Genomic DNA, 10,412 nt, shown 5'->3' with positions numbered 1-10,412 from the left:
ACTACTCATTCTAGAGCCAATGAGCGCAAGCAGTAAAAGAACTTTCTTGCTATTGAACTTTAAAACTTCTTACATGCTCATAGAGGAAAATGTATACTTTTTCTTATTCAACTTCCTACTTTCTATTTTATTTCATGTAACATCTCCGGTTCCACGTCATATTATTAATCTTCTGTGCAGACCAGTGGCCAATAAACTTATTGCATGAAATTAAATTTTACTCATGATTTGCTTTTAATTGGGCCAAGACTGGAAGATGTGTGAATCTATAAGCAAAACACCCATTTTTCCAAATATCAGTGAACGTCCTCTTGAGGTGGGGTTGTAGAGTGTAAGAGTGAAGATCAAACACATTTACTTCGAAGTGTAAATATTATTCGTTTATCACCGTGGTAAATTATGTTCCAATGTGAACAATCCATTTCGAAAGACAGCTCCGTTTAGTCTCATTTGTTGTACTGACATTCATATCACAAGATGCCCTACAGATCGCTTTGAAGGGCACCAGCGTGGATAGTAATTTACTTTATAAAAAGTGGATTGGCCCGAAATATTACTGGATTACATACGGTAATTTTTAAAATTCCCAATGGCCTTGGCTGTCACGATATTGTTTGGTCGACCATTCCGTCTCTCAGTACCAGAACACGCGCCCGTTTGAACTACAGTGTCATAGCTTTGTGTTTAAATGGTGTGCCTTTACGGTAACAGGGCAATCCCGGAGTTAAGGCTGAAACCCTCTGAATTAGTAAGGGGGGAGCAAAAGCGGAGCACTGCGCTGGCACGGAGTCGGTAGAGACGTCAGGAGGCTGGGGGTCAAGCTAATTTACAGGGTTTGAGACATCGACACGGCGTTTGCCCACCTCGGGGAAGAAAATACAGAGCAAACAGCAGAGCAGAGTGGGTGCGAAAAAGAGGTGACCATGCAGGACGATCGCGGTCAGGAAAATCGCGCTGCAGCACAGGCCCCAACCCCGCGGACAAAGGTGGAGGGTGGTCACGCCCACGGGGCGGGGTCTCTGACGGAAGAGGCGGGCCTGCCGCTGGCCCGTCGTCCAGGCAACGGGATCGTCTATGCAGGGGCATATTTCAGAAAGCCCCAAATTCGGAAGTTTGGGGTGGGGATTGGAACCCCGGGGAAGGGGAGGGGCCGAGACCCCGGTTTCGGTGGTCTTTCAAAGTGAGGGAGCGGTCTGTGAGTAGATTCCAGAGCACAGGCGGGAAGGGGTCGGGGTCAGCTGCCCTCAGTGGGGACCCGGCCCGGAAGCAGCTCTGCTCTTGGGCCCCTTTGTCTCTAAGCCGCTGGGCATTGGGCTCCAGCCAGCAACACAAAGGGCGGGCAGTGAGGAACGCGCAGGCGCGCGAGCCGCCGTGGCTGCTGGGAGTGGTAGTCCGGCCGACGAATGGTAGGTCTTCCGCGCGGACCGGCTGCCGCCCCGACCGTACTAGTGCGCATGCGCCACCACTTCCGCCCTGCTCGGCTGGCCGTCTTCCTCCACCCCTCCACTGGACGCGGGTTTCTAGTATTGTACAGTAGTAAGAGCCCTGGAGGAGTTATCCGACCTCGTCCCGCCTTTTCTTCCTCTTGATTGGGCCACTGAAGTGAACGCCGCAGTCGATTGGCTCCTAGGGTTGCCAGTTTGTTCCGGAACCTACTTATACCCTCGCTGTGCGGCGGGCACGGGAGACTAAAGGGCTGAGTGGGGAGAGGGAGGTGGCGGCCCGGGCGTGCGATGTTCTCGAGGCGGCGGTTACCGCGGCGGGGTCAGCTCCTGCTGGGTATTGGGCGGGTCTGGCTGCCACTCCCCCAGTGGGTATGCATTGCCGCCAGACAGGCTCTGCCTCCAAGTGCGAAACTCCCAGTAAAGTTTGCGCCTCGCCTGCGGCCCCCTGTCCTCGCGACCCCCGCCCCGGCAAAAGTGACAGACAAAGCCACACCCCCGCGCGTCCGGGCCGGTGAGGGGCGTGAATGCGGCGGGGGCGGGGCCCGCGAGGAGGGGGTAGTGGGGGGGGCGGGCGCATGCGCTGTGCGGGGGGCCGAATGTTTCCCAAGTGTTTGAAACTGGTATTTAGGTTTTCCACGTTGGACAAGTGCGGCGCGGCGGGCGGCGCGCGTCCCTTCCCGCGCTCGCTCGGCCCGGCCCCGGCCCCTGCGCCGGGGTGCGCGCCCGCGCGCCCGGCCCGCGCCCAAGGCCGCCGAGCGCTGGCCCGGCCCGCCCGCGCCCGGTCCCGGGGCCCAGGCGGTGCGGCTCGCAGATGTAGCGGCGCGGGGCTGGCCGGAGGGGGGGCGCCGGCGGGCGGGAGCTTTGCATTTTGCAGCGCTGGGCTCCGAGGGGGCGGGGGCTGGAGGAAGCGGAAAGCCGCGCCGAGTCGCCGGGGACCTTGATGAACCATGTTGAGCCCTGCCAACGGGGAGCAGATCCACCTGGTGAACTATGTGGAAGACTACCTGGACTCCATCGAGTCTCTGCCTTTCGACCTACAGAGAAACGTCTCGCTAATGCGGGAGATCGACGCGAAATACCAAGGTACGGCGGGATGGATGGGCGGGGGCGGCTGCTCCATCCCCGCCGGTCGCGGCGCGCCGCGGGGCCGCGGGCCGTCCTGTTCTCCGCCCGGGGAGCCGTGGGCCCGCGGAGGCGGCTCTCGCCCGGCAGGAACAAAAGGTCTGGATCGTCTTTGATTCGCCAAGGTCCTTGTGCGCGAAGCCCGGACACGGAGGAGGAAGGAGAAACGAGAGGTCTCAATGCCAGGCTGCGCGAGCAAAGCGCTCTTTGTAGTGAAGTGACGAGGCGGGGTGCTGCGGGGGAGGGGGCGCAGGGGCTCAGGCTGCGCCGAAGGAGATGTGCTGCGGTCGCTAGGGCTGAGGGGCGTAGGGGACCGGGCTGCGCGCAGTGCTGTTGGGAGGGCGCTGCGGGCGAGAAGTCCCCCGGCCCTGCTCGCCATCCCCGGAGCCACCCCCACCCAGTCCCGAATCTGAGTGTTATATAAAGTCCAGGGTCGGTATACTACGCGCGGTGTATCCTCGGTCGCCCCCACCCAGCTCCCGGCCCTCCGGCAGCGCTGAACACCTAGTGAGGGGCGACGCGGCCGGGTGTAGTTTGCGAAGGGGCAGGGCTTTATTCCATGCGTGCGGTGGGGAAGGGGACGAAAAGGGAGGGAAGGATGGGGCGAGGAAGTCGCCCATCTGTGCTGCGCTCAGGGGGCTTGTGCAAAGACTGTGGGCTTGGAGAGTAACATGGCAGGGTAGAGGACCTGTGGGTCGTTCTCTGCAGCCTCGGCCTCCCAGAGTGCCGGAGAGAAGCGGAGGGTTCGCGTCCACTGGGAATTGTTGGCTGTTGGGGAAACTTTCCTGCTAGGTCAGGCACGGCATTGGGGGCTCTGTTTGGAACGTAGGTCGTCACTCAGAGTTTACTAATGTTTACAGGGCTGCGCAGCAGGGAAACGGAAGAGTGGGGGGAGGTGGAAAGCCACCGCTCGCCGCGAAATGTACAAGGACTTCCCCCCGGTAAGGCGCCCCTGCGCGCTCTGCCCGAGACTCGGTTTCGCAGCGACATTTATAGGAGGCTCATTAGCATATCGCGAACGTCCCTCTTCGGCCTCCTTGTAATTGGCTGTGGCGTCCCCCTGGAATGTCCTTATCAGTCCGCGGCTGAGCCATAGGTTGCTGGGCCGGATGAGGGCGGGCCTTGCGCAGTGACTGGCACGAGTCTCTGTTTCCGCGGCCTTCTTTTTTCTCTTTCGTAGAGGGGCGGGGAGGAGGGAGGAGGTCGAGTTAATTTGAATGTCTTCGGGTCGCCCGGCTTCCGGCCTTGGATTGGCTATTGAGGCTGCGGGGTGGGCCGTGTTCCCCTGCCCTGCTCTGTGATTGGCGTCCCGCCTGGCCTCCGCCCTCCGGCCCGGCGACCCCCATAGGCGGTGGTTCCCGAGGCGGGGGCGCAACGCCCACTGGCCGCGTCCCCATTGGTCGGGGGCCGGGCTCCGCCCCCTACTCAGCCCGAGCCGGGCTACATCCGGCCGCGGAGCAATGGAGTCCCCGGTGCCGGGTTCGAGCCGAGCGAGTCACACTTACAGGCACTACGGAGGAGGCAGCTCAGGTCTCACACCTTGGCGTCAGCGACCCTGCCGAGCAGGCCAGCGGCCGCAAGGAGCTAGGGAGGCGTGAGTGACCCGAAGCCGCGTACTCCTCTCGGTGGTCGGTGCCCAGGGATATAGCTCGGGTAGTGTGACGGTTAAAGCGGGGGGGGGGATTTAAAGGTCTCCCAGTCTTTGTGGAATTCGTCATCTCCGGTACTGTTCGTTAGCACTTTGGGGAAATTTCTAGATGACAAAAAAAAAGTTTTATCTTTAACATTTTCAAACGTCCACGTCCCTGTACCCCTCGGCGTATACTCCTGCATCACTGTGAAGAAGCTTGTTTTGCTGTTGAGAACCCAAGTACCTTCCGTACACGCCGCGGTGTGTGCTCGGCTCCGGAGAGACAACCCATCCCACCCTGTCCCCGGCGCGTACCGAAGTCAGTGCCCGTTGAGCGAGCCGCCAAGCCTGAAACATAAGTCACAGTAGTCGTAACTCATTTGGTGGGGACACACTGTAAATGTAGAGGTGTACAGCATACTAATGAAAAAATGGAGCTTTTATTTTTAAAGAGCTCTGTGGCAAGTCAAACTTGGTTAACAGTCTTTTGTTTAGTATGCGTCAGTTGGAGCGTAATTCATAAGGATGGGTTATGATTAGTTTGGCACTTTTAAATGGTATGTTAGGTTATTTTTAATTATTTTTTAACTACCCATCCACTGTGGAAGTCCGCTTCATAAAAAAAAACTTCAGTGCAACCCTCATGTAAAACTAAAATGCATTTTTAAGTAAGAGCAAATTAAATTTTGCTGCGATCTCATTTAGTCCTTAAGTTTTTCCCACGGTGCCGTTGCTTTCCCACAGGAACGTTGGCTGTGGAGCAGGTTTAGAAGAGAGGGTCCCCGGCAGTTTGAGTTGATGGAGCGGGAGAAGCAGGTATCCTGGCCCGGGGCCTCCCTAGTTAGCCTCCCTAGTTATTCCTGTTTGCTTGGGATGTCTAACAAGTACATGCCGTTGTGAAGGTAACAGAATTACTTCTTGGTAATTTCGTGATGAGGTGTTTCTTCCCCAGGAGTGGGGCTTCACGTGGATGTGAGCTTGCTTGTGATATAAAAGAAGTCACATTTATTAGATTTTAAATTAGCTGTATGGCCGAATTGTTCTCTTTTCTGTGAAGTGCGGAAATTGCCTTTAGAGTTTTGGTTATTTATTCAACCAAATGATGCTTTTGTAATGTGCAATTCGTTTAAAAGTAAATGGCAGAAACTCATTTTAACCATCTATGGAATAGAACTTGGATTAAGTTGAGCAAAGCTATTTATTTTCAGCATTAATTACTCAAAGAGACTATGAAACTGGCATTCCTCCTTTCTGGTGGGAGACAGTCTACATTGTTCCTCTAGGAAATGTCTTCAGAGCTATCTTTAGTTAAAGAATATAGCCTGGAAAATAATACTTACCATTTAAGTAAGCTTCAGTGTTGGTTTAAGTGTATATGTTTACTCCAGCGTTAGGTTTACAGTTCGGAGATAAGATCTGGAAGGGGTGATGGCCACATTTTATGCCCTTTCCTCCCCATGTCCCCACACACTCTTCCTAATTGGAGAGAGGAATTGCCTATTTTGGGAGACTACAAAAGGGTTTCAGGAGAAAAGTCTGATACTGTTTAATTTAATGGTGACTGTTTGGGGAAAATAACTCTGGAATTTCTGTGTATTTAGCCTCTTGGAAAGAATATTTACTTTCCTTATTTCAGTCACATTATTTAACAGCTTTTGTTTCTTGAAAAATTACCTAATTACATTTGCCAAATTACATTTTAAAATCACATACACTGTCTTCTAACCTATCCAAGAAGGTTCAAATTTAGTATTGAGTTTTAATTTATTTTTTTAATAATGCTTTACAATCTGTTGACTTCTATAGATATAAATATGTTACTGTCTTAAGAAGTAAACGCAAAAGCAAAATCTGCCACCTTTGTTTTAAAGCAAGGCTAGGTTGTCTGGCTTATTGAGACAAACCATTCTTGTTTCCAGGAATACAGAGGTATAACATTCTGCAATGAAAATGATGTGGCTGATAAAGTGAGGCTCTAGGTCATAGGTAGTGTTTATATACATTCTGCAATTTCATAGGGTATTCTAGACATTAGTACATTAAAATTAAGAGAATAAAGTCATTTGAATTATTATAGAAAAATATTTGAATGAAAACAATGGAAATGTAGGACATATTCATTAATTTTATTGAAAATAAAAGTTTGGGTCTCGGTACTTCACCTAAGTTTGAACTTTTACCCTTAATTGTCCATCCCAGGAGTATTTGTGACTCATGATGCCGAACGCACATGAAATCCCTTGGGGAGCTTTGAGTGGCACTTTGCTAAATGAGAATTGTGTTGGCATTCGTATTTAGTTCCAGGGATTTTTTTCAACAAAAAAAGTCTGCTGGAAAGGCATACAAGTTATACGATTTTTATACTACAAAGGCTTGCCTTGATCATTTCTGTCCTTTTCAATTACTTTTTCATAGACTAGAGAATTATATAAAAGGTTCAGTAGTGTTTATAGCATGGGTGTGATGCTTATTTTTTCCTTTGCAGAAATCCTGAAGGAACTGGATGAGTATTACGAGAAATTTAAACGTGAGACGGATGGTACCCAGAAGAGGAGAGTGTTGCACTGCATTCAGAGAGCCCTGATTCGGAGCCAGGAGCTGGGCGATGAGAAGATCCAGATTGTGAGTCAGATGGTGGAGTTGGTGGAGAACCGGACCAGGCAGGTGGACAGCCACGTGGAACTCTTTGAGGCACAGCAAGAGGTCAATGATACCACTGGCCACAGCGGCAAAGCTGGCCAGGATAAGTCCAAGAACGAGACAATCACACAGGCAGAAAAGCCCAATAACAAGAGGTCCCGGCGACAGCGCAACAACGAGAATCGGGAGAATGCAGCTAATAATCACGACCATGATGACATCACCTCAGGAACGCCTAAGGAGAAGAAAGCAAAGGCCTCTAAGAAGAAGAAACGCTCCAAGGCCAAAGCAGAGAGGGAAGCATCTCCCGCAGACCTTCCCATCGACCCGAACGAGCCAACGTACTGTCTGTGCAATCAGGTCTCCTATGGAGAAATGATCGGCTGTGACAATGATGAGTGCCCAATCGAGTGGTTCCACTTCTCCTGTGTAGGACTGAATCATAAACCAAAGGGCAAATGGTACTGTCCCAAATGTCGAGGGGAGAATGAGAAAACCATGGACAAAGCCCTGGAGAAATCCAAAAAGGAGAGGGCTTACAACAGGTAGTTGGTGGACGTCGCTGAGCAGTGAGGAGAACTAAGCCAGTGTATTTATTACATCACCACCTTTGGTGAGGCACGGGGACTGTACGATGTATATTTTTAAAGAATGTTAGAAAAGGAGCCATTCCTTTTGTAGGGATGGCAGTGATTCTCTTTGCCTTTTGTTTTCATTGGTACACATGTGTAATAAGAAAGTGGTCTGTGGATCAACATTTTAGAAATTACAAATATAGGTTTGAATTAAACACTCAAGTCTCAGACTGATTTTTTTTTTGTTGTTTTTTTTTTGGCTGAGAGAGTTGACTTAGAAGCAACCTAACATTAAAATGTGGAGAGAAACAATTTTGTTTAGCTACTGTTTTAATAAAAATAATGTTATTATTCCATGAACTAATTTTTTAAATATTAGCCAAGTTGCTAAAAATACAGCCCATAGCAAATTTGTTTTCTAGGTATAATAATGTATATCCATATAACAATTCAATAAAAAGGTTTAAAATTTGAAGATTATTTTTTAAAAAGGTAAATGGTTAAATTTTACATGACAAACATTTTATGTACTGTCCTATTCCCCAGCCATTTTTTGAATGATTGGGTACACTTTTTATTCAATCGAACAGAAGTGGTCTAGTCATGGAATTTCAAATCATGCTTTTGCTATCACACATCCTAATGTAGCCGTATTAATTTACATAAGGTGTATAAATGTACATTTCCAAGTGATCTTGGACTTGATGTATTGTAATCAGAAGTGCAGCCAGATGCCATTGTGAAACCAAGGTGTGTTTTCTACTGTGTGCATGAGAGCTGTACAGATACAACATCGAGAAATAAATGAAATTTAGCCAGTTCCTCTAGCGGTATATTTAATTTTGACATAAATGATTTAAAAATTTTTGTCTTAAAAATTTGTACACCAGCAGTTTAGACAAAGCCTTAAGCAAATTTTGTATTATTCTCACTTAATGAGGAAGTTACCTAATTGCCAGCAAATCAATGTCAAAACAATATATAGTTAAACCAGGGGTTGGAAAATTATTGCCACAGGCCAAATCCAGCCCCCCACCTGTTTTTGTGTAGCCTGTGAGCCAAGAATTATCTACACTGTTAAACGGTTAAAAAACCAAGAGTCCTATTTTGTGACACATGAAGATTATATGAAATTCAAATTTTAGTGTCCATAAATAAAGTTTTATTGGCACACAACCATGCTCATTCACTTACGCATTGTCTGGCTGTTTTTGTACAATGGTAGGGTGATTGCGACAGAGACCATATGACCCACAAAGCTGAAATTATTCATTTTCTGGCCCTGTGCAGAAGTTGGCTGACCTCTGATTTAGACTGACTTCTTGCATGATAATCTGTGTCCTTAACTGCCTGCATATTGAGAGGGTCAACAGAATTTCCGTTTCTAAGTGATACATGGTTCACTAACTATACACTGCCGAGAATTAGTTTACATTCTCTATGAAGCTGCCACAAGGAAGAATGGAGTAACCACTGTAGCATCTAAGGATCTACATGGCATTTGTTTATTATGAGTAAAACAGTACATTGTTTTTGATTGTTTACTTCATTTGATAAACAATTATTGAGAACTTTGTGCCAGACATAAATCCCTGTTCTACAGTGAATTTCCTTACAGAGGCTGTTTGGTAGAGAAATCTAAGTTGTACTTGATCTTACATTAAAATGTGAGCTTTTTGCATATCAATACCTATGAATAGACATTTACTTTCTAGCAAAACTCAAACATTTAAAAATCTTGAGTGTTGAAATTGAATAAGATTTACCTAGGCAAATAATAAAGTTTACTATGTGAAAATAAGTTAAATAAAATACTTGATAATAATCCAAAGACAAAGTAGTTTAAAAGAATTTTTGCTTACATAAAACTTGCTAGTTTTTTACTTTTATTTTAATTAGAGTTAATGAAAATTCAGTTACGGGAGTGAAGGTGAAATAAAACACAGTTGTTAATACTGGGTTTCGTCATACTCAGTTTTGGTGTATACCGCTGTGGAAGATAGAAGCACAGAGGCCAAACCTTGGTGTATTTGAACCCAGCGTTGTCCCTTAGAGGTTTGATCTTAAATAAGTTTGCTTAACTCTTGATCCATGGTTTTTCACTTTTAAAATACCTGTTTCGTGGAAGGTGGTTCTGAGAAATAAGTGAAGTAAGAGACGGGGATGTTGCTTATCAAATGCTGGAAATATTTGCCTCACCTTTAATGAAGTTTCCAATAAGGACAAATGGCTTGACGTTTTTTCTTTGAAAAATGTGGAACGTTATAGAGGCAGATTGTGTTGGATTTGGCAGTCTTTTAAATTACTTTTAATTCCCTTGGACAGTAAGAAAAATAAGTACTTAGAATGTCAAGATTTAGGCTTTAGATCATGATTAGATACAATAGATCCAGGTAACCGTGGGGGAGTGCTCAAAATGGGACTGAAAAAAAAATTTTTTAAGTGTTTTTCCAGGACCCATCAGCTCCAAGTCAAGTAGTTGTTTCAGTCTAGTTGAGGAGGGCGCAGCTCACAGTGGCCCGTGTGGGATGGAACCAGCAACCTTGTTAAGAGCACTGCATTCTAACCTGAGCTAACCGGCTGCCCCTGGACTGAATTCTTTTTTAAAATAGATTAGTGAAAAGCTATGTAATGTAGAACACATTTTTTCATTAATTTTTTTAATTGAAGTATAATATACAATATTTTATTAGTTTCAGGTGTACAACATGATTCAGCATTGTATGTATTGTGAAATGATCACAAATCTGGTTAACATTCGTCACCATACATAACTACAAAAAATTTGTTTAAACCTTGTGATGTGGACTTTGAAGATTCAACTCTTTTAGCAACTTTCAAATATGCAATACAGTAGTGGTAATTATAGTCACCATGCTGTACATGACATCCTCATGGCTTATACATGGAAATGTGTACATTTTGACCTTCACCCCAACCTCCTGCCTCTGGCAACCACCAGTTTCTTATGTTTAATAACCAAGTTACTACAGTTCACAT

At 47.2% G+C, this 10,412-nt stretch overlaps 1 protein-coding gene across 9 annotated transcripts; it reads left to right on the top strand.

Moving 5' to 3' along the window:
* Positions 1-2,215: 2,215 nt before the first annotated feature.
* On the top strand, positions 2,216-9,246 carry ING1 (inhibitor of growth family member 1). 9 transcript variants are annotated; one of them, XM_081047034.1, is made up of 3 exons: positions 3,989-4,195; positions 4,942-5,013; positions 6,683-9,234. In XM_081047034.1, exon 3 carries the CDS (start codon positions 6,829-6,831, stop codon positions 7,384-7,386), a length of 558 nt encoding a protein of 185 aa, XP_080903160.1. In that variant the 5' UTR covers positions 3,989-4,195; positions 4,942-5,013; positions 6,683-6,828; the 3' UTR covers positions 7,387-9,234. The 9 variants fall into 9 exon arrangements, with proteins under 9 accessions (XP_080903156.1, XP_080903164.1, XP_080903163.1 ...); XM_081047036.1 differs by having other exon boundaries at positions 3,995-4,161; XM_081047033.1 differs by having other exon boundaries at positions 3,995-4,220.
* The last annotated feature ends 1,166 nt before the right edge of the window (positions 9,247-10,412 follow it).

Source organism: Rhinolophus hipposideros, assembly GCF_964194185.1.
Source record: "Rhinolophus hipposideros genome assembly, chromosome: 4".
Taxonomy (NCBI): domain Eukaryota; kingdom Metazoa; phylum Chordata; class Mammalia; order Chiroptera; family Rhinolophidae; genus Rhinolophus; species Rhinolophus hipposideros.
This window is presented reverse-complemented; position numbering and strand designations above follow the sequence as displayed.

Coding starts and splice junctions, on each gene's coding strand:
- ING1 (XM_081047030.1), top strand. CDS start 2,393: ATGTTGAGCCCTGCCAACGGGGAGCAGATCCACCTGGTGAACTATGTG. Junction 2,529..6,682: donor GATCGACGCGAAATACCAAG/GTACGGCGGGAT, acceptor TTTCCTTTGCAG/AAATCCTGAAGGAACTGGAT.